Source organism: Pan paniscus, chromosome 14, assembly GCF_029289425.2.
Source record: "Pan paniscus chromosome 14, NHGRI_mPanPan1-v2.0_pri, whole genome shotgun sequence".
Taxonomy (NCBI): domain Eukaryota; kingdom Metazoa; phylum Chordata; class Mammalia; order Primates; family Hominidae; genus Pan; species Pan paniscus.
This window is the reverse complement of record NC_073263.2, coordinates 100,591,717-100,615,658: the sequence shown is the minus strand read 5'-3', so window position 1 is coordinate 100,615,658 and position 23,942 is coordinate 100,591,717. Positions and strand designations below refer to the sequence as shown.

The window sequence follows — 23,942 nt, the reverse complement described above, 5'->3', positions numbered from 1 at the left end:
CTTTCCAGATATACATATATTTAAATAAAATTTATGGTAGGTCATTGTCTTGGACTGAGCTCCTGAACTAGGCCCCAACAGACCAAACTAAAATGAAGCCACTGTGTTAAGTGCCACGTAACTAAACAGAGACTTTAAAAAACAGGAAAATCCCCAAAAGGGCCAGTTTTCCAAAAACCAGGAGATTCACAGCAACCAGTCAAACGGGGCCCAGTCAGCCTGAGCCAGCTAAGGCAGCCCCCTCTGCTTTAACCCATAAAGGAGAGTAACCTGAAGTTACCCAATGTGCTTTCGGCACTATGCTTTTCCCTTGTTCCTGTTTAAGTTACCTTAACAAAACCCAGCTGTTCTTCCATTCCCACAGAGCTCCTGTCTATTTTGTAGTCAGAAGGCTGCCTGGTTCATGCATTGCTAATAGAAGCCAATTAGATCTTTAAAACCATTTGTTGAAATTTTGTTCTTTAGACTACACACACACACATACACTCTACTGTAATCATATAGCTCTTAAAAAAAAGAAAAGAAAAAATAATATAAAACCCTACAACCTTAGGTGCTTTTGTTGTTTTTAATTTAAAAAGACAAAATTGTTCGCCTTGTATGGAAGTAGATACAGCTTAGAGAGCCAAGGTAACAAGAAGGGAAAAGTTTGTGTTGTCTGGTACCTTTGAGGGAGTCAGAAGCCTAAAGGGAGGCTCTAACTCATGATTCTCAGAAGACAACTGTTGTCAACAGTTCAAATGAGAACTGAACGGCCACACTCCTGCAGCTGAAAGGTGTCAATGCGAGCTGAGTTGCTCTCATCGAACAGAATGCGTTTCCCGGGGAGGCAGGGAAAGGCCGGCTTGCACCTGCTCTGTCACCCAGCTCCACTCTTAGGACAGAAGAGGTCTGGAAAATGTCTAGGCCATTTCCTCATTTCACGGAGGAGGAAATGGGTTAGTGTGTAATTGTTTTTATCATCACCCTTGTTTTATCTTCCAATCTGCCAGGCTCACTCAATGCTACATCCTGCAGTCCCCACCCACTGGAGAAACAATCCGATCCTGCAAGTAATTATTGAGTGCGGACGGCATACCTCATCTCCAGACCCGCCCATTAAACCCAGAACGGAGGTGTTTTGCTCTCTGCGCTAGATCGGTATTTTCCCCTACCACTTTAAGATTACGCTTCAGGCCAGTGTTAGGCTTTCTGGTGGGGTGGGACGCAACAGGCGGCCTCCTCCACCGCAGTGATGGCAGCTATGAAACCTCTGGGTATTTGGGCGGGAGGCGCGGCAGGGATTCTCCCAAAACTGGGTTTTCAAGGCCACCGCTCTCTGCGGAGGCCGACCCGGCAGGTAAGGAACTGTCCATCGGAAGGCAACGGGCGTGGCGTGAGCAGCCCGACCAATCAGCAGAGCCGCCCTTCAGTCAGGCTCCCCGCCCGGGGTACCCGCCTAGTCCCCAACCACTGAGCATGCGCCGCGGGCCTGGCGCAAATCCCCGCCTGGCGCGCCCTCTCCGCGGCCCTGTGAGAGTTAGGCTGCGCCGGGCTTCCTCAGAGAGACAGAAACGGAGCCGGGGCGGGAGCGGACCCTTAGAGACGGGAAAGCGGTTAGGGTATTGGGGGGAAAGTCCCTCACAGGGTGGCTGTCGCTAGCGGCCGCCAGCTCTGCGTCACGGTGGGCTTGCAAGCCGGCGCATCCCAGTTTCCCTGGTACCCCGCCTGGCGGTCCGGCGCGGAGGGGCGGCAGACCGGCTAAATCGGCCCCCGTGAGGGCCGCCGTGTCACCCGAGCCCCTTCCAGGCCGTTGTCCTCAGGTTACAGGCGACATAACCGAGGCTCCGAAGTATTGCCCACGTCCAAGGTGACGCAGCTGGCCGTCCCGGCGGGCCGGAGTCTGGGAGTCTCCCACGCCTGGCCCGGCCCAACCGTCATCGTCCCGCCGCGAGCTCCGTGCCTCCGGGGACGGAACGGTGGGGAGGCCGAGGCGCCACACGAGCGCGCGGCGCCCCGCGCCAGGTTCCGAGCAGGGACGCTCCATCCAGGTCCGCCCGGCCGGCCGCGGGTTCCGATCGGTGCCGCATAAATAAAGGCTACTTTCCTGAGACCTCCGTCCCCGCAGAGGCCCCGGGCGCAGAGGGGGGGCGTGGTGCACCGAGCTCCGACCCTGCCGGTGACTTCGGGGTCCCCTCGAGCGCAGCCGGGCTCCCTGGGCAGGAAACCCTGCTCCGAGACCGCGCATCCTCCAGCCTCGGCTGTGCGCCCTCTTGGTGGCGTGCGCAGTCCCCTCGCCAGTCTTCGGACGTGCGGCCCGGAGCGGAGGCGGCCCCGACCCCCCACCTTCCCCAATGAGGGTCCCGCGCGGCACGCCGCCCCTGCCAGTCCGGCCGCCTAGCTCCAGCGCCGGGCCGCGCCGACCTGCCTGGCCCGCCGTCCCGCCGCGCCGGCCCCTCCTCCGCCGTCCGGGCGCCCCGCCCCGCCCGCGCCGCGCCGGACACCCCGCCCCGAGGAGGCGGCCCGGCGAGTGGTCGCCGAGGGAGGCTGGTGGCATGGGGGAGCCGCCGCCGCCACACGCACGGTCGCCCGGAGCGAGCCCGGGCGCTGCTGCGATCGCGGGGGGCCGCGGACGCCGAGGGGGGCGCCTTGGGGCGTGACACGGTGCAGAGGGCGCGGCCCGGGCTGCGGCGGCCGGACTCGCGGCGAGCAGCGGGGGGAGCGGGCGGCGGCGGCGCCGGGAGCGGCGGGCGGAGCGGGCTGGGCGCCGAGGGCGCACCTGGCGGCCGCGCGGCCGGGCCGGGCCGCGGGAGCAGGCGGAGGCGGAGGCGGAGGCGGCGGGGGCAGGAGGATGTCGCAGCCGCCGCTGCTCCCCGCCTCGGCGGAGACTCGGAAGTTCACCCGGGCGCTGAGTAAGCCGGGCACGGCGGCCGAGCTGCGGCAGAGCGTGTCTGAGGTGGTGCGCGGCTCCGTGCTCCTGGTGAGTGCGGGACGACCGCGGGACGACCGCGGGCCGGGGGAGGGTGGCGGGGGCGCAGGCAGCTGCGGGCCCGGGCCGGGCGCCTCTTAGTCGGCAGGGCTGAGGCAGAGCGGCCGACCCTGCTGGGTCCGCGGAATCAAGAGGTGGGGCCGGCGGGAGGGAGTTGGACAGGGGAGAAAAGAAGGTCCTGGAGGGGCTGCAACTCCCAGACCCCTCCCCGCCACCCAAGATCCTGTCCCCATCGCTGTCCCCTTCCTCCTGGGAAATTTCCGCGGAGTGACGTCGCCCTGTCACTCTTTTCACCCCGCTCTCTCCCAATTTACCTGCTTTCTGTCAACTGGGAAATTACACTCTCCCCCCTCCCCCGCATCCCTCCCCCGGCCTCCCTCTCCTTCCGTGTTTTGGAGGGGCGTAGGGGAATTGAGGTGGGGGCTTCCTCATCCAGTCTGCGCTCAGGGTGGGAGATGCCCCTGCGAACCCTTTGAGTTGGCTGAACTCCAGGAGGGAAGGACTTCGGCATCCTCTCCTGCGCCCCCCACCTCCAAGCCGGTATCCTGAAGTTTGGCCGCCTTTTAGGAAGGCTTGGGGGACCTGATGGGAACCCTCGCTAATTTAGTATTGGTGCAAATTCCTGTGACGTTTGGGGGTTCGAAGTAAACAAAGCCATCAGCCCAAAATGAATCTTCCCGTGGCAGAACGTCTTTAGAGAATAGGCCTCTGGATGTGAGGAAGATGAAGTTTTCAATTAACTTTTTCACAGCCAGCGCTGGTCCTGCTGTATTTGGAAACGCACTACAACCCGATTCACCTGGATGGTGCGGGAGTGGAGCGACGTTTGAGCAGGAGCGAGCTCTGCAGGGCAGCTGGAAACTTTTAGCAGCTCCTTGCGTTGCCGCCGGCATTTGTTTTCTTGAAACGGGCTTGTTTGTGGGTGGGTGTGACTTGTGTTTGTTGGAACGGTGCAAGAAGATGGGCCTTGGAAGTGGTTGTCTGGGCCCTGTGGGGGATTGTCAGGGCAGAGTGCCGGGCCCCTTAACACAGGGGCGGATTCATCATTTTGGTGGCAGATCGATGCGCTTCCTGGGCAGACACAGAATTGCGTGAATGACGTTTGTGGAGATTGGAGATGAAGCTTCGCTGATTTCTATATCCAGTTTGCTCAGTTTGAATTTTCTCTCGATTGCTAGCTCTGCCAACTCCAAATTTCTCAAACTCCAGTTTGATCCATAGTAAACAAGGATTTAATTTTTCTATTTTAGGGAAGTCGATTAGGTAAGGAGTAGAGCAGGAGTTGGGAACAGACCAGAACCTGGCCATCTCTTCCATAACCAACTAACTTCTGTGTGGCTTCCTGCATCTTCCTGACTTTTGCCAGTGCATGTTAAGGATAAAGCCTGCAACTTCTTTGGCATCTTTTCTGTTCACACACAGAAGTTGGTTCCTTTATCTGGGGCCTGCCGTGGTCATCAGGGATTTGAGGCAGAAGAAGAGTAAATAAAGTGTACCAGTGTGCCATGATTTCCAAAGTGCTGCAGGTACTGGTTTAATAAGCCGTGTAGATGGAGCCCAGGAGTGCTGGTGCAGACACAACACTGCTGATGTGCAGTAGTCCCCGAATATCTGCCCTTCCCATCAGAGGATGGCCTACTAATGGTGACCTAGGAGTGTCCATTCCCACGTGTGACAGGCTGCCAACTGTGTTACCTCATGATACTTTAGTAGTACATCCGTTTTCCCTGGACACCCTTAAGCATGAAGAGCCAGATGCCCGGCTGTTGTCTGAACTCTTAGTCTCGTCTGTCTGTGGTCACTTGTCTGATGAAACCTGTGATGGAACAGATACAAAATGCAGGGAAGCAGGTGGGCCTGCTCTGGCATGTGAGGGCCCCTGGCTGAATGGGAAATAGGAAATGCATTGTGATGGTTCTGAATTGCAGAAGGAAGAATCTGGGAGGGCTTACAGATACTGAAAATTACCCACACACCTCATCCCCCCACCTCCTTCCTGGTACTCTGCCACTGCTTACTTCCTCTAGTGGCTCCAGCGTCTGCCAGGGAGCCACAGCAGGTGCACCTGCCACATAAGTTCTGGCCGGGCTTTGTTGTATGAAGGTCTGAGAGGTGAGGTAAGGTAACCCTGGACTTCTCAGGAGGCAGAGCAGCAACCACGCCAGGTTCAGAATCCCATGGTCTGTGCATCTGTCCTTAGATGGAAATAATTACTCTGCTCTGTGTCTGAAAACTTGGGTCAGCACTAATACAATGCCCACAACATAAATGCTCAATAAATATTCTTATCTAGCTAATAAAGCAGTTCTGCAGATGGATTTAAAAAAATTAAACTATGTGTGGGTTTAGTAGCTCTTCCCACACTTCAAGTATTGATGAGTGGATGGTCATGAGATCAGAAACAACAAAATTAAATAGTTCAGTGGATGATAAAGGCTGCCATTAAAAACAAGCTTTAAAATGTAAACATAATATGGGCTTATCCATTTTTCATTGTTCAGTAGCTTCATTTTTCATGGGTTCAGGTTCATGGACTTTCATGAATGATTTTGTATTAATTTGTTTGAAAAGCTTGAAAATAAGCATACAAAAAGTAGAGAGAATAGTATAATGAACCTTCATATTTCATCATCCAGATTGAATAATTATCGAGATTTTGCCAAACCTGCTTCATATGTCTCTTCTTCCTATTATTTTTCATGTGTGATTGTGAGTCCCAGGCCTTATATCATTTCACCTCTATATAACTAGTATATGTTACTTAAAAATAGGGTCTATTCTTACATAACTGTGTCATAATAAAATTAACAACTTGTTAGTATGCTCTTCACATTTCCCAGATTATATTAAAAAATCTTTGATTGTTAGTTTGTTCTAATAAGGACCTAAAAAAGCTTTGTAGACCTTGTCAAACATGGTTAGCTCTTTCATGAGCCTTAGAATTCTTTTTTTTTTTTTTTTTCTGAGATGGAGTCTTGCTCTGTCACCCAGGCTGGAGTGCAGTGGCGTGATCTTGGCTCACTGCAACCTCCGCCTCCCAGATTCAAGTGATTCTCTGGCCTCAGCCTCCGGAGTAGCTGGGATTACAGGTGTGTTCTACCATGCCCAGCTGATTTTTGTGTTTTTAGTAGAGATGAGGTTTCATCATGTTGGCTAGGCTGGTCTCAAACTCCTGACCTCAGGTGATCTGCCTGCCTCCCAAAGTGTAGGGATTACAGGCGTGAGCCAGCACACCCAGACAGAATTCTTTATAATGGAGAGAACCCTCCATGGGGTCAGGACTTCCGGGTTTTAATCTTAGAGGTTTAGTAGTTTAGAGCATGGGTTGTAAACCTGGTTTTATGCCTCACCAGCTGTACAATCTTAGGTATATAACTTAACCTTGTTGGGGCTCAGTTTCTTCATCTGTAGATTGGAGATAATAATTATGCTTTCCTTGTATTGTTGTTGGAAGGATTAATTGAGCTATGTGGGTGAAGCTCTTAGGCAGTGGCTGGCATATATTCTACCAGCTACTTAAGTCCCCTTGGACTGTTGCTTAATGTCTCTGAACTTCAAGGTTCCTGCTCTGTTAAATAAGAGGCATACTCGGTTTTTCTAGAGTCCCTTATTCCACCAATGGGCTTCTATTTGAAGCTGTTTTTATTTATTTATTTATTTATTATTATTATTTTTTTTTTGAGATGGAGTCTTGCTCTTTTCACCCAGGCTGGAGTGCAGTGGCATGATCTTGGCTCACTGCAACCTCTGCTTCCCGGGTTCAAGTGGTTCTCCTGCCTCAGCCTCCTGAGTAGCTGAGATTATAGGCGCCCGCCACCACACCCGGCTAATTTTTTGTATTTTTAGTAGAGACGGGGTTTTGCCAATTTGGCCAGGCTGGTTTTGAACTCCTCACCTCAGGTGATCCGCCCACCTCGGCCTCCCAAAGTGCTAGGATTACAGGGGTGAGCCACTGCGCCTGGCCTTATTTATTATTCTTTTAGAGACCATCTTAATCTGTCACCCAGGCTGGAGTGTAGTGGCACAATCATGGCTTGCTGCAGCCTTTGAACTCCCGGGTACAAGCAATCCTCTTACCTCAGCCTCCAGAGTAGCTGGGATTACAGGCATGCACCACCACGCCTAGCTAATTTTTGTATTTTGTTTTAGAGATGGGGTTTTGCCCTGTTGCCCAGGCTGGTCTTGAACTGGGCTCAAGCAATCCCAAACTCCTGGGAGTACAGGTGCGAGCCAGCATACCCAGCCCTAAACTGCTTTTATAAAAGTAGTGGAGGTACTACTGGGAACATTTTTAACTGTAGGAAAAGTAAATTATGATTTTTGGTAATGAAGGAAGAATCCTCACAATTTCAGAATTAGCTTTCCATAATTTAGAATAGTCAGGAAGGTAGCATGTTCAAAACGTACGCGAACTCAGAAGAAAAGCTAGAAAGAATTCCCTGAGCAGGGTTGAGTGATGATTACTTTTGGAGCTCCTGAAAGGATTTTACCTCAGGTCTTTCAGATGTATTAAAGATGGCATCATAATGGCCTAGATCTAAGAGGATGTATTAATACCACTCAAAGCCTGCAAGTGTCCTTTCTCTGAAAGATTTGTGTGAATATCAGGTCACATCCCTTTGCATGGGCGTGCTGACCGTCCTGCACTTGGGTATTAATATACAAGTCTTCTGGCTGCCCGGCTTCCTTACTGATCTTATCTCACTATGTTCAACTTCAAACTCTTCTTCGATGTCAAGCACTTGCCAGCGATGCCACTCCTCACCCCTTTGAATTCCAACAATACAAATGAAAGCAAGTCAGGTCGTTGCTAAATTGCGCTTGGTGTTACTGAAGGAGGGCAGACAGAAGGTATGGGATGGTAGTGTCCCTGAGTCTGCCTGAGGCTTCCCTCACTGCCCCATTTATTCAGCTCAAGATTCCAGTGCTGTCGGAGGTAACGTGAGACCCCGGTAATGGTGTTCTTTGAAATTCTCAAGTAAGGTAAAATCTCGTTTTTGGCTATAATTTAAAATCAGATGTCAGTAAGCTGATAGCTGAACTGGCCAGGGCTTCTCTGCACTGTTTTTCTCCACCCTCCAGTGGAGAAAACAGAAATGTCCCAAAATATCGGAAGCAGGGTGGAGGCCCATCTTGGACTAGATCATTAACAGCAGGTTCCATTCCTTTGGCTTCTAGTCCTTTTGATTCTTAGTACACTGCCAGGAGGACATTAGTGAGGCCTTGAGTTTGAACAGGGAGGGAAGGAACTGTGAAATCACTGTCCACATTTACTGAGGGCCGACCCTGGGGCAGGGCTCTCTGCTGGGTGCGAAGAACATGATACCACGTCAGAGTAGGCCCTTGCCCGTGCAGGGTTTATGATCTAAACAGGTGGACGGGTCAGTCACCTACGCTAAGGTGACTAACAGTACTAAGGCACACCATGGAAAGAGTCAAACGTGGTTCAGTGAACAGAGGAAGATGAAAGCACAGAACCAGTGTATTCGGGAAAGAATTTATTAAGAATTAAACTGGACCTGGAAGATGCAGAGATAAGGAAGACTTTTATCCTTTTTTTCTAGGAAAGAATAAGAAATTGAGCAAATGCTTAGTATGCTCAGGTAGGACCAAGAAGGAGCAGAGCGGCTTGGGCAAAGAAGAGCAAGTTTTTGGAGGAAGGGAGAGAGGTTTTGAGAAATTACAGTTGCCAACTTTGGGAACAATTTCATTGATTGGCTGAGAACACATCCTGAAATAGATTTTTTTTCCTTTGTCTTTTTGAAACTATTTCAGGAAAGAAGTTCAAACCAGCCATGAACATATGCTTCCTAGAGAGACCTTCCCTAAGTGTAATCCTGAGAGTAAATAATGTGACTGTTTTCTGTCAGGCAGGCCCAAGAATGGGATGGGAGGTGTGACGTGGAAGGGAAAATCCAGTAACAGGCCTGTGTGTGTGTAGGCACTTAGGTATCATGAGAGCAGTAGTCGGATATGGTGAGTTACCATTCAGTAAATGGTGTTACAAATGGTAATGTTGGAGCCCTACCTTATAGCACATACTGAAATAAATTATAGTGAAATGTAAGAGTTATTTGTAAAGTAAAAGAAACCACATAAAACGTGGGGAAATAATCATGTAAGACTGGAGAGGGATATTTATGTATTTATTTATTTATCTGAGATGGAGTCTCACTCTGTCACCCAGGCTGGAGTGCAGTGGTGCAATCTTGGCTCACTGCAACCTCTGCCTCCCGGGCTCAAGTGATTCTCCTGCTTCACCCTCCCAGGTAGCTGGAATTACAGGCGTGTGCCACCACACCCGGCTAATTTTTGTATTTTTAGTAGAGACGGGGTTTCACCATGTTGGCCAGGCTGGTCTTGAACTCCTGACCTCAAGTGATTCACCCACTTCGGCCTCCCAAAGTGCAGGGATTACAGGCATGAGCCACCACGCCCGGCCTAGAGAGGGATTTTTGAAGTACGAAATTTCAGGAAGAAACCAGTTGGACATGGGCTTTGGAGGTGAGCCTTGGCTTTGCCACCGATTGGCTGAGGACTTCGAGCAACATACGTTGCCCGAGTCTTAGTTTGCTCATCTGAGTATTGGGATTGGTAGGTATTATCTTACAGAGTTTTTTAAAAGTAAAGATTAAGTAAGATAATGCATGTGAAGTAGTTAATAGTGAGTGCTTAGCAAATGCAAGCTCTTATTATGTTACTAAAGGAGAAGATTGATTATCTTGACTAAATATTTCTGGAGCCAGCATTTATTCAGATGCCCTAGAATGCATCTGAAGGCTTCACACACAGGTTACGTTACCTCGAGGTCACAGGTGTAGGTACGGGGGCTGGGTATTGAAGCTTGGCACTGTAACTTCACACCCTGAGCTCCTAGCCACTCTGCCTGTTGCCTCCCCATGTTAACACTAAACGTCTGTCTCTGTAAGTACCATACAAAAGTCAAACAGTAAGCTTAGAAACAATATTTGCCCCGTAGCTATTTTTCTATAGACATCTCTTGGTCATAGTGTTAAGTTAAACTTTTTGCTTGGAGGGCTACCCCATTCTACAACTCCACGGCCGCATTCACATGGACATAAGCTGTACTGTACAGTATGGAATGTAGGTTTGATAAGAATGAGGTTTTAAAAGTGTACCTGTCATAAAATTGTTTTTCTTTAGCATAAATCTCTTATGTACATTCGTTGACTGGCTATCGGCCTGACCTATCTGTGTTTAGTCTTTAACATAAACCAGAATGCAGAATGTTAACAGTGGTTCTCTGGATGTGGGATGATGGGAAGTTCACTTTTTTTTTCTTCCGATTTTCTGTCCTTCCCAGATTTCTACAGTTGACATGTATTACTTTTATAACTTTGGTCAATATTGACAGGAAGATGATTTGAGAATGTGCTGTGATAATTGGAGCCCTCAGAGCGAAGCCACTTACTCCTAAGAGATAGTTCTTTTTCTTCCTGTTGTATATTTGAGCTTCTGCAATTTTAAAAAGTTGCTCAGAACTTAGCAAGTGGTGGAGAGAGGAGGGCTGGGAGTTTCTGAGATGCCGGAGGCTGTCTGTCACAGGCTCTGCCCTTGGCTATTCCCTGGCCTGGGGCTTCTTGGCTCTACTGACCCAGCTCTTGTCTTTACTTCTACACTGGCTGGTCTGCCTCTGCTTCCTCACCATCCACAGCTCCCTATCCCTGTGACCTGCTCATGTCCTTAGTGTGGGGCGGCCTCTCAGTGCTCACCCCATACGACTAAGCACCCTCTTCCGTTCTGTGGAACAGGATTCTCCTGCGTCTCCTCCTCCTTCTCTGATGTCTGTTCCTTTATCTTCTTCACTCTTTTTGTTGCAGTCACCACAAAGGGGCGTTCCTAAAGGGTCTCTTCTCCACCACTGGTTTATAGAATTTAATTTTTTCCCTTCACTCCGAAGGGGGGCACCACCTCTTTGCAATTTCCACAGTTTTATCTCAGTTCTGATTCTCCCCGCTTCTACCGCATGTTGTGCCCCGTCCTAGACCTGCTTTTCTGTTTTCCTGCCTGACTCTTCTACTTGGCTGTCCTACCAGCTCCTTAAGTTCAGCATCTATGAAACATAAATTGCCACTTTTCATCCCAAGTTAGGTTGTCCTTTTTACATTCTTGTTTTAGTGGGGAGTGTCATTTCATCACCAACTTTGAAATCTGTAACTCCTCCTATGTCTCTTCTGTTTATCTCCTTTGCCTTCCTCATTCAAGAACCACTACATTCGTTACTTTCTGTCATGAATCAGTCGTTATGGGCCAAGGACTCCCAGATCTCAGTGGCTTAGAACAGAAAGGTTTATTTCTTCCACACGCTACCTCTCCATTGAGTGTGGGCTGGGAGCCTAGTTCCATATTGTCCTGGGACCACAGTTGATGGGACAGCCCCCATCTTGAATGTGGCAGGTCTGTGTGGCAAAAGCAAATCACATGGCAGCACCGAACTCCAGGAGCAGGGAAGTACAATCCTTTCTATGTGTCTGCAAGGAGGACTCACATCTTTGGTGAGCAGCACTGATGCCTGCTGCAACCTGGCATCCCCTTTCCTGTCTCCTTTCTTTCCTGGTCTGTGCAGTAGTAGGGTGTATTAGTCCATTTTTGCACTGCGATAAAGGCATACCTGAGATTGGGTTATTTATAAAGAAAAGAGGTTTAATTGGCTTATGGTTCTGCAGGCTGTACAGGTTTCTGCTTCTGGAGAGGCCTCAGGAAACTTACAATCATGGCAGAAGGTGAAGGGGAAACAGGCACATCTCCACATGGCTGGCAAGAAAAGGGAAGAGCAAAGGGAGAGGTGCTACACACTTTTAAACAACCAGATCTCATGAGAACTCTATCATGAGAACAGTAAGGGGGAAGTCTGCCCCCATGATTCAGTCGCCTTCCACCAGGCCCCTCCTCCAACACTGGGGATTTGGGTGGGGACACAGAGCCAAACCATGTCATAGGGGATAGGATCCTTCTTATCTGGTTTCTTTGCTACTGTAATTAATCCATCCTTATAGGTTCAATTCTAAACCCTGAAGACATTAGTATTTCCCATTGCCCTTGGGATACAAACTATTTCCCTTGGACCATAAGGCTCTCTTCTTATCAGACACCACCCTCCCATGTATGCCAGCCTCTCTTATACTCCAGGAGGTAAAAAGCTCTCACTTCTGCCTGGAATAATCATGACCCCTGGCTACCCCTCTCAGTTGCCAGGCCACTCTCTCTGGCCTTTGAAACTGTACTCGCATGTCCTGGCCTATCCACCCAAACTAAAACCTGCACTGCCTGTTCCTTTCCTTTGACCATTTATCACAATTTATTTATTTATTTATTTTTGTACATTTGCTTAATGTCTTTTTCCCTCCCTGGACTGTTGGTTCACCGTGGTTTTCGCAGGGCCTGGTGCATAGCAGGGGCTCAGTCATATTTTTTGGATGAATGAACAAACCCTGAAGACGCTACATCTGACTCTATATCTTAATTTTATCCTTTTCTTATTTCCTATTACCTCTAATTTCTCTTCCCTGCACCCATTTCTATTTATTTCATCCCAGTTTACCTCCTGCTGCCAGATAAATGTTCCTAATGCACAGGCTCTATCATATGAGTTTCTCATTGCTACATATGACTAATTTGCCAATATTTTTGCACATCAGAATGTGTATCACTTAGAGGCTGGTTCTGTGTTTGTTTTAGTTTAGGAAAAGCTGTTCAGATTGTCTGTAAATCCGTACGGGGATCTTTGCATAGGATTTTAAAGCAGCCACACATCTTGGTACAAAATGTATAAGATTAATTTTCTATGTTAGGACCATTTGTTTTCACCCATTCCATAGAGCTCCAATGTGTAAAAGAAGGCACTGATCTAACTCTTGTGTTAAATATTTAGTAACTCATTTATCTGGAAGAAAGCAAAACAAAACAAAAATACAAGGAATAAAAATCACTGGGAGTGCTTTTCATACACTGAATAATGAGTTTTGCAAGGAGCACGTGGATGGTGACATTGTATCTTTTACATCTTTATTTTCTGTTTCTTTTTTGACTCCTTATCAGTGAATTTATCTTATTTTATACTTTTACTTTCTATTTCTTTCTTGACTCTTTATTGGTGAATTGGTAGCAAGAGACTTACTATCTGATCAGAACTTTGAATCTTCCTGCCTCTCTTTCTTTGAGGTTGACAGGGATAAAGATAATTAAGATAGCGCTTGGGTGTGATGACACTGGAAGACAGGCTGGGTCAGGGCCTGTAGTAGAGACTTCCCCCCTCTACTGAATGTTAATCTGAAAGTGAATCTGAAAGCAGATGGTCATGAACTACCCAGGGTCTCCATTAAGCCCATGAAGTTTATTTTAAAACTCTTAAAATAGATTGAGATTCAAATTGAGATTCATGTCTATTTTTTAAACATTGTGTCTTAACAAAGTAGATGTTCAGTCATACAGTTAGGCAAATGTTCTAAGGAAAGATGTTTACCATGCTAAGTTAAAAAAAAAAGTTATAAATAGTGCCATTGGCTGGGTGCAGTGGCTAACACCTGTAATCACAGCACTTTGGGAGGCTGAGGTGGGGCAATGCTTGAGCCCAGGAGTTTCAGACCAGCCTGGGCAACAAAGTGAGAACCCATCTCTAAAAAAAAGAAAAAAAGGAAAGAAAAAATTAGCTGGGCTTGGTGGCACACACCTGTAGTCCCTAGCTACTCAGGAGGCTGAGATGGCAGGATTGCTTAAGTCCGGGAAGTCATGGCTGCAGTGAGCTCTGATTGAGCCACTGCACTCTAGCCTGGATGAAAGTGAGACTGTCTCAAAAAAAAAAAAAAAAAAAAAGTACTACAGCTGACCTTTGAACAACATGGGTTTGAACTCCACAGGTCCACTTATATGCAGATTAAAAAAATAAGTGTATTGTAAACATTTTTGGAGATGTGCAACAATTTGAAAAAACTCACAGATGAACTGCATAGCCGTTGAAGAAATTAAGAAAAAGGTATGTCATTAATATATAAAATAATGTGTAGATACTAGTCTATTTTATCATTTACAACTGTAAATGATACACAAATCTATTATAAAAAGTTAAAATTTATCAAAACTTACCCACACAAACACAGACCATACATGGTGCCATTTACAGTCCAGAGAAACAAATATAAAGATGCAACATTAAATCATAACTACATAAAATTAACTACAGTACATATTGTACTACTGTAATGATTTCATAGCCACCTCCTGTAGCTTTTGTGGTGAGTGTTGTGTTGTGAATATCCACTTAAAACACCGTGTGACACCAATCATCCCTATGTGAGCAGTTCCTCTTTCCAGTGCTGACCCAAAAAGAAGAAGAGGAGGCAAAATTTAACGTAAGTAGAGAGTTTATTTGGGCCAAGCTTGCTGCAACTCAGGAGCAAAGGTTCAAATTGCCCTGAATATACACTCTGATTAACAGGAGTTACAAGTGGATTTTTAAAGGAAAAGAAGAGGCAGTTTCTGAGTTGTTTACCAAGAATTCACATGAAAACAACATGGGCTATTGATTGGCTATCTGTTGTTCTTTGTATCACACATTCTGGGAACATGAAGATAATGGGGGAGGCAGCTAGTCAGGAACCAAATGACTTTAAACAGTTGCCGCTGGGCACGGAGTGGGGCGACCCGAAGTCTCATATTCATGTCTCTTCTCTGGGCCTGCATAGTTCACATAGCTCAGACTGCTCCAAGCTGTTTTTCTTTTCTCTCTAGTAAATTGCTTATTGCGGTAAAAAGTGATCTCTTGCCTTCTTGTATATGATGTTCAGTGTAATACCATAGACATTGAATAACACCATTGGACCCTTACAAAGTGTCAGCCCTTAGAAAGATCCTGGAAGTGCTCCTAGGAAACAGAGAGAAGTCATGACATTACAAGAAATAGTTGAATTACTTGATATGTTTTGTAGACTGTGTTCTGCAGCTGCAGTTGCCTGCCATTTTAAGATAAATGAATCCAGTTTAAGGACCATTGTGGAAAAAGAAAAGGAAATTTGTGAGCTGTTGAGCTGTAGCTGCGTCAGCAGGCATAAAAACCTTGCACTTCTTGCAAAATACCTTTTTATCTTGTAGTGAAAATGCAGCTTTTATGTGGGCACAGGATTGCTATAGAAAGGAATACCTATAGACTGATGAGTTGAGAAAAAGTGAAGTCATTATATGACAACTTAAAGCAAAAGGAATGTGAAGTATCTGAAGCTGGAGAATCTAATGCCAGCAAAGGATGGTTTGATAATTCTAGAAAGAGTTTTGGCTTTAAAAATATCAAGATAACAGGAGAAGCAGTTCTGTCAACCAAGAGGCAGCATACAAGCTCCCAGATGCCGTTAAGAAAGTCATTGAGGAGAAAGGATATCTGCCCGAACAGGGTTTTAATACAGATTAAAGTCCCTATTCTGGAAAAAATGCCACAAAGGACATTTTTTAGTAAGGAAGAAAAGTGAACACCAGGATTGAAGGCAGGAAGGGTTAGGCCAACTCTACTGTTTTGTGCAAATGCAATCAGGTTTATAATCAGGACTGCCCTTTTCTATAAAGCTGCCAACCCCCAACCCTTAAAGGGAAAAGATCAATGCCAGCTGCCAGTCTGTTCATTGTATAAGAAGACCTGGTCAAGGAGAACCCTTTTTCTGGATTGGTTTTGTTACCAGCCATGGGTTCTTGGGCCCTCAATGCAATAGAAATCGACCCGAGGCCGAAAGAAAAGCCTTCATTGGAGCTTATGCCTGAGCATAAGGGAGGAAGCACGAGAGAGAGAGAGAGAGAGAGGAGAGAGAGAGGAGAGAGAGAGAGAGAGGGGAGAGAGAGAGGAGAGAGAGAGAGAGGAGAGAGAAAAGAAGAAGGAGAAGAGAGGAGAGAAAGAAGAGAGAAGAGAGAGAGAGAATGAATGAGAATGAGAGAATTCCTTAGCTGACTCTCTGAGCCTGTAGGGATTTTTTATTAGGCAAAGCATGGGAATTGACATCAGGGGTAGGATATGCAGGGTGGGCTGGGCAAAGCACGTGGTAGGGTATGCGGGTCAGAATATCTGGTCAGAATATCTGGTTGCGATGGTTATCTTAAGTGATGGGCCACATGGTGGTCTGGCCGGTGACAACAAGGCTATAAATCAGTTGGTCAGCATTCCTTCCTGAGGTGAGACACTCTGCAACCTTGGTTCCATATTTTGGATCTCCTATGGCCAATTCCTGGAATTCTTTTTTCTTTTTCTGAGACAGGGTCTGTCACCCAGGCTGGAGTGCAGTGGTGTGATTTTGGCTCACTGAAGCCTTGACCTCCTGGGCTCAAGCAATCCTCCCATCTTCAGCCTTGCAAGTAGCTGGGACTATAAGTGTGTGCCATGATGCCTGGCTCAATTTTGTATTTTTTGTAGAGATGGAGTTTTGCCATGTTGCCCAGGCTAGTCTCAAATTCGAGTTCAAGTGATCTTCCTGCCTCGGCTTCCCAAGTGCTAGGATTACATATGTGTACCACCATGCCTGGCCCCTGGAATTCTTTAAGTAAGAGGCATGGTTAAGCATTCTGAGAACACAGAAGAACAATTTAGAATGGGTGTTTTCTTTGTCTGACTAAAGCCTCAGGGTTAGTGGGTATAGATAGCATCAGCGAGGTAGTGGTATGGGGTTTTGTGATCACTGGGGATGCATGAAAGAATGCTCTGGTTGGGGTGAGCTGATGCCAAACCCCATCTTTAGTTTCCCTCAGTTTCATCAGTGCTTTGTCCCTGAAGTCAGGAAGTACCTTGCAAACAAGAGAGTGCCTTTTAAAGTTCTTTTGATATTATACAATGCTCCTGGCCACCCAGAACACATGAGTTCAACACCAAAGACAATGAAGTGGTCTACTTGTTCCCAAACACAATGTCCTACTTCACCCTCTAAATCAGGGGCCATAAGGACCTTTAAGGCTCAATGCACACTGTACTTTACGGAAGGGACCGTAGCGCTGTGGAAGACAACCCAAATAGAACATCATGAAAGTCTGGAAGGAGTGTATCATTGAAGGATACCGTCATTGTTATACAAAAAGCAGTGAAAGCCATCAAGTCTGAAACATTTCTGCTGGAGAAAACTGTGTCCAGATGTTGTGCATGACTTCACAGGATTTATGACAGAGCCAATGAAGGAAACCATGAAAGAGATTGTGGATATAGCAAAAAAGGTGGGGCTGGGGTGAAGGGTTTCAAGATAAAGACCTTGGAGAAATTCAAGCGCTAATAGACACCACACCAGAGCAATTAACAGAAGAGGTCTGATGGAGACTAGTGCTTCAGAACTAATGCCCCGTGATGAGGAAGAAGACGTAGAAGAAGAGGCACTGCCAGAAAAGAAGTTGACGTCAGACAGTCTGGCAGAAGCATGCTAATTATTCAAGAGTGCTTTTGACTTCTTTTATGGCATGGATCCCTTTAAGATACGGGCACTGAAACTAAAGCAAATGGTGGAAGGATTGGTACTATATAGAAACATTTTCAGAGAAATTAAAAAACTAAAAAGCGAGCCAGAAATTATGTATTTCAGTACAGTTACACCTAGTGTTCCTGCTTCTCTTGCCTCCTGTCCCACACCCTCCACCTCTACTGCCTCTGCCACCCCTGAGACAGCAAGACCAGTCCCTCCTCATCCTCTTCCTTAGCCTACTCACTATGAAGACGATGAAGTCCTTTATGATGATCCACTTCCATTTAACAAGTAGTAAGTATATTTTCTCTTCCTTATGATTAATAATGTTTTCTTTTCTCTAGCATACTTGATTGTAAGAATAGAGTGTAATAGTAGGGCACAGTGACTCACGCCTGTAATTGCAGCACTTTGGAAGGCCAAGGTAGATGGATGGATTGAGACCAGGAGTTCAAGGCCAGCCTGGGCAACATGGCAAAAAAAAAAAAAAAAAAAAAGCCAGGCATGGTGGCATGCACCTGTAGTTCCAGCTACTTGGGAGGCTGAAGTGGGAGGATGGCTTGAGCCTGGGAGGTTGAGGCTGCAGTGAGCTGTGTTCACACCACTGCACTCCAGCCTGAGCAAAAGAGCAAGACCCTGTGTCAAAAAACAAAAAACAAAAAAACCAGTATAATATATATCACATACAAATTGTGTGCTGTTTATCAGTAAGGCTTCCAGTCAACTGTAGGCTATTAGCCAGTTTCTGGGGAGTCAAAAGTTATAGGTGGATTTTTGACTGTGCAGGGGGTTGGTAGCTCTAGCTCCTGCGTTGTTCAAGAGTTAACTGTAATATACAGAACTATTTACTTTTTTATGAAAAAAATAAGCAATATTTTGTTCACGGAAAAAAGTTTATGATCTTACAGATTATAAAGTAAGCCATTATACAGATTAAAGTAAGCCATTCTCTTTTGTTTCAAGAATAAGTTAAATATCAAATGTTTATTCCCTCAGTTCTAAACATAGAAATGCAGTTGTATAACCAAGTTTCTGTTACTAGGGGGATATTTCTTGCCATGGATGGCAGTAGGATATAGTGCATGAGAACTTGGGTTCAGGAGGCTTCAGCCCCAGCTCTTCATCTACTAGTTCTGCCTTCTCAGTTTCTTCACCCAGAGAGTGGACATTTTAATAGCACTTACCCCATAGATCTTTGTACTTAAGCGAGCAATTGCATATAAAGCACTTAGAATAGGGCCTAGCACACAGTAAATACTCACTAAGTGCAGGCTGTGGTTATTTATGGGGGCAAGCTAAAGAAATACCATATAACCCTTTAAAGTGCTGCTTGCGGAGAATTTATAACACAGGAAAATTACAAAGTTGAGCAAAAAAAACGTAGTAAGCAGAAATGCGTGTGGTCACAATTATGTGAAAACATGTTTAAGAAAAATATTGGAAGGAAACACATGAAAAGATAGGAATATGATTTGTTCTTTATATATTCTAGGATTTCCCAGCTGTTTTACTTTAAGTGAATAGGTAATCTATTAAGAAAAAGCAAATACATTGAATATTGGAAGGAAAGTTTGTACTAAATGTAAGATGTTCAAATTGGTATGCTTGAAAATTACACTTGTATATCTTAGTGCTTGTACACATGGGCATTGTGATGTAAAATATGTTCCTGAAATGAGGGCACACACATGCATGTTGGAAGCAGAAATATTGTCAACAGTTAAGAGCCTTGCATTAAATGCTCATAGAGGCGGGATGCCCCTGTGAAACAATGCAACTTTGCGTTTGACTGTTTTATGAAGTTCTTTTAAAAAAAAAAAGTCTATCTTTGGCCTCTGGAAAATCTGGTCAGATAGACAGGGATAGTTTTATTATTTCTGTTTCTTGATGAGGAATTAAAGACCAGAGAAATCAAGTGACTTGCTTAATTAAGGTCACCTGGCTAACCTTAACCCTTTTCCTGGCAAGATGGCAGAGATTGTCTAAAAGTGTCAAAACATTTTAAGATATAATTTTGAAGTTGGAGTTTCTTGAAAACTTTTAAGTGATTAACTTGAATCATTAAACGTATTTTTTGGAAAGTACCACTAATTCTCTGGGTTTATAGAAATGCGTGACATGAAAGTGAAATATTCTTTTGGAGATGAAAGTCATCTTTGGTGGTCATCTGGTCCAACTTCCTAATTTTGCAGATGAGGAAGATGAGATCAGCCATGGATAAACCTTTGTGGTCTACAGCTAGTTATAGAGACAAGAACAAAATCGAGTTTGCTGACTCCTGGTCCAGTGAATTTTCCAGTGACTATAGAAAATAATCACATTACTTTGTTTACACTTGTGTGTTGTCAAGTGTCATTGGTACTCAGATAATAGGAGACTATGAAACATCTATTTGCACCATGGATCTCCTCCGTGCTTGTATATTTCATTAGTCCCAAGCTAGTTTGTTGGTGAAATTGATACTCATGTTTCTACAAGCCGAGAAAGGAGTTCTGCATTTCTGTTTAAGGGGTATTAGGATGAAAGGGAGAAAGAAATAAAAAGCAAAACTTAGAAAATTAATCTAAAAAAGGTCTCAGTAGTAACTTATTCATGAAGGAAGAACTAATTTAGTAGTCAATGTTATTGAAGGGACAGAATATCACAGTTTTACATGTACATTGGTTAAAATTATGATGTGACTTGAGAAAAAACCTCCCTAGGCCTATTAACCTAAAATTTGTTAGTGTAGAATAAGCTCTGTTAATCTAGGTCATTTTACATTTCAGGCTGCTTTGCGTTGGCTAAAATAAATATTCAGCTGTAAATGACAATTTGGTTCAAACTGTATTATTATAGAAAGAGTTGCATTTCTAAGATTGTTTAGAGGACTTATTTAATCTGTCACTCTAACATATTGCTGTTTTCTTAAGTAGAAAGCAGAGTTCCTATGGTGATAGCAGAGGTGCCATAATATTTATAGTATAGTCGGTTCATCTGTAAACTATTATACTAGCTAGAATTTACAGGATATTTAATCTCTTAGGTTAACTTTTTCCTTCCCAGGCTTTTACTGTATTCATTTTGCCATTTTTATTTTCCTTCGCTATTCCTTTAAGAATCTTCTATGTTATTTTTTTCCTAACAGATCGAAAGTAACTGCTGTTAAATGATTTTTTTTTTTAAACTGAAGGATGTATGTGCTTAACTAATTTCTGTGGAGTTCGTGAAAAACTGATTGAGGTATTAGGGTTTTTTTGTTTGTTTGTTTGTTTGGAGATGGAGTCTTGCTTTGTCGCCCAGGCTGGAGTGCAGGGCGCGATCTGGGCTCACTGCAAGCTCCGCCTCCCGGGTTCAAGTGATTCTGCTTCAGTCTCCCCAGTACCTGGGATTACAGGCGCCCACCACTGCGCCCAGCTAATTTTCTGTATTTTTAGTAGAGATGGGGTTATCTCCATGTTGGCCAGGCTGGTTTCGAACTTCTGACCTCAGGTGATCTGCCACCTGGGGCTCCCAAAGTGCTGGGATTACAAGCATGAGCCACTGCGCCTGGCCAGGGTATTAGGTTTTTAAAGGGACTTTATTAGTTCTCCACTGAAAACTCAGAGGGGCGGAGATTCCTGACAGTGTTGGTTTCTCCTCGAAGTTACTAAACACATTGGTGTTGAGATTTCCGTCATGTGTAAGCGGTGGCATGAGAGAAAAGGGATCACCAATAGCAGATGAGGGTTTCTTGAATTGAGGATAGTCACAGTTGGTGATTCCATATCCTGGTCTAGAGTATCAATGCTGGGGCGGGAGGTAGGGGGTTGAAGATTATGGGCTGTGGAGAACCACATGTGGGGTACTGGGGATCGGTTCTTTCTGTAGGCTTAGGGAACTCTATTTGATGGGGGAGAGTTTCAGAATAGCTCCCAGAGTTTGAGAGAACTACAGATGTTTTTTCCATGGCTTCAGTTGTTAGACATTGTAAAAAAAAAAGCTTCTGTCCTTACAATGTGGAATCTTGGCATCTTGGATATCCTCCACCCTGGGCAATAGGCCCCGAAGCAGCCCTACCTCTCCATCTCCTGGGCAACTCAGTGGGAGAATCAGCATATTCCAGTGAGCATTGCATTTCATGTCAGGAAAATGGTATTTTGCCCATACTACTTACTCCTTTATGGTCTTGGCCTGGTGCCTATGGGTGGCACCTGCACAATGGAGAAGTCACTGACCAGCCTGGAGTTGATTTAAGCTGCAGAGTTGATTCCTTTCTGACGAAATCATTTGGTTTTGAGTCTGGCCTGGTGCAGACCTGGAGCTCACTTCCATCTGCAGTGACCTTTGGGAGAGGAGGGGGCAGAGGCCAGATGGAATCCAGTCTTCTCTGCTGCAGGCTTCCCTTGTGATCTTTTTCCACATTCTCAGGCCAGGGCATCTTTCCCTGGAATTTGGAGAGGATTCAGTGTCCTCTTTTAGTTGAGGATCTTAGCAGATCTTGAGTCATTTTTGAGTTCTTAATGATGATGTTAGCAGAGAAAAATGCAGTGCTATTAGAAGTTTTTAAAGCTCTCATACCTTAGTATTGAGTAGGTCTCGGGTTGTCACTGATGATTCATTGACTCAACAAACACTAAAGAAAGGTAAACATTTGGTGAAGACACTATCCTTGTCCTCAAGGAGCATGGAATCTGGAGTGGACAAAGGAACACAGATGGGACCCAGGGAGCTTTGGTGTTGAGGTCCTCTTTTAGGGTCCTCTGCCGCTTGGCTATTTTGCTCCTGGAAGGAAGAAGGAAGGTTGTGACCGGTGCAGATGGAGTTTTTAGGAAGGTGTCAAGACTGAAGTCAGCCTTCTGGGTAGTAGAAACACACTGGGACCTACTTATCTATTACACTCCTTTTGCAAGATTCAGAAACCAGATGTTTAATATGGCTGTTACTCATGGGAGTAGTGATAGGATATTTCTCTTGTAAAGATTCTGGGTAGTGGCAGAAGAAATTACCATGAATGAGATACATGCAGTGAGAATTGTGGGTCAGGACTCCAAGGAACAGGCTAGAGAGATGGGATGGGAGGCTTTTTAGTTTTATGGTAATGTAGCTATTGACAATCTAAGGACTCCTAAAATTAGCATTTTGTAGCTATATGCAGGTAATTTCCTTTTAAGGTAACTAGGGAAAACAGGGCATTTAAGAGATTTATTTCTCTTGGAATTTAGAATACGCTCCATAGGTGCAAAGATCCCCAAAATATGCAAGGAGTTGGATCTTGACGATGTCCTTAATTAACTCCAGAAGCCATGTTAAGCTTGTTAAATAATATAGTATATTAACATATTAAATGTATATTAAGTAACAGTATATTATTAGAGTTCTTTGTCTATCATAGTTGATATAGAATTGAAAATGAAACCAGTTTTCCTTAGAATTGAAAATGAAACCAGTTTTTGTGGAGTTCTAGATTAAAAATAATCTGAAATGATTGTGTGTACTGGGCATGAAAAGAAAATTCAGTCTTTTTTTAAGCTCCATAGAACACAAATTTGCATGGCACCATTCCCTGGGGTTTTAGTGATTGTAAAAGATGCTGAATACTTAGCTTGGGGGCTTTTGGAAACAAGGTGACATTCTGCTGATTTGCAGTGGGGCTAATGATCATTGTTTCTAGAAAAACACCACTTTTTGAGTGCCAAGAAACATGCTAAAGTACTAAAGTTGGTTCTTAGATAAAGATGTATACACTTGTGTTAGCCTTGATCTTTGTTTATTTTTATCTTTTTTACTTTTGCCATTCAGGACATGTGTGGGTCATGTTAATCTCCTGGGTAAAGAAATGAGCAAGTATTTATTTGATTGGCAAACAAATAAGCATGCACATGTATTTTATAGATGCTTGAAAACTGTTTCCCACATATATCTGAACTGATAAATTTTAAATTTCACACATGCATCAATTAAGTGAACACATTTGTTGAGTCCAAACACATTTGTTGAGTGCCAAGCACTGTGCTAGGTGCTTTGAGGAATCAGGATGAGTGAGACAGATCCTGTCCCATCTTGCCGACTGACTAATAGGAGAGAGAAGATTGCAAAATGAGCTTCATGTATACCTAATAGAAGATTGTATCTTTGGAGAGTTATAAGTAAAGCGTTAAAGAGGTCTCAGGAGAGAGATTACCTCCAGTGGAGGGAATCAGAAAAAGGGTAATGAAGGAAATGTGAGAGATACAAATTATTCTAGATAGAGGGACCCGTAGGAGCACAGGCCTTGAGGAAGGAAATCATGGCATGTACTTGGGAAACAGTGAGTAGTTGAGTCTGGTGTCATGTATGGAGGGTTAGAGGTACACAGATTCTGGTCACCCAGGGAGTGAGGAAGGCGGACAAGGCCAGGCTGTGGAGTGTTGACTTGATGCTTTGTTGTGGGTTTTTGAGCTGGAAGGCCTCAAGATTAGAACTTTGCTGTGGGAATACAGTGACTGTGTTGTCAGAGCTTAGTTGCTGGGGAGTGGGTGGGGTTAGAAAGCTGGGGGTTGAGGTGTTACTCAGGAGACTTTTGCCATAATTTAGGCAGC

General features: G+C 45.2%; 2 protein-coding genes across 7 annotated transcripts in view; one reads left to right on the top strand and one right to left on the bottom strand.

Annotated features, from left to right (window-relative positions):
- Window positions 1-554: 554 nt before the first annotated feature.
- Window positions 555-2,536, bottom strand: LOC134728819 (collagen alpha-1(I) chain-like). The gene has a single exon (XM_063595889.1). It carries the CDS (start codon window positions 2,534-2,536, stop codon window positions 1,799-1,801), a length of 738 nt encoding a protein of 245 aa, XP_063451959.1. The 3' UTR covers window positions 555-1,798.
- Window positions 2,482-23,942, top strand: part of DOCK9 (dedicator of cytokinesis 9) — a 292,065-nt gene continuing 270,604 nt past the window's right edge. For 3 of the 6 annotated variants that reach the window (XM_055096949.2, XM_055096946.2, XM_034936903.3), the window contains exon 1: window positions 2,775-2,959. In XM_055096949.2, the coding sequence (XP_054952924.2) occupies window positions 2,831-2,959 (129 nt within the window). In that variant the 5' untranslated portion in view covers window positions 2,775-2,830. Of the gene's footprint in view, window positions 2,960-23,942 lie in introns of all 6 variants that reach the window. The other 3 variants (XM_057299611.2, XM_055096929.2, XM_055096933.2) reach the window with 3 other exon arrangements.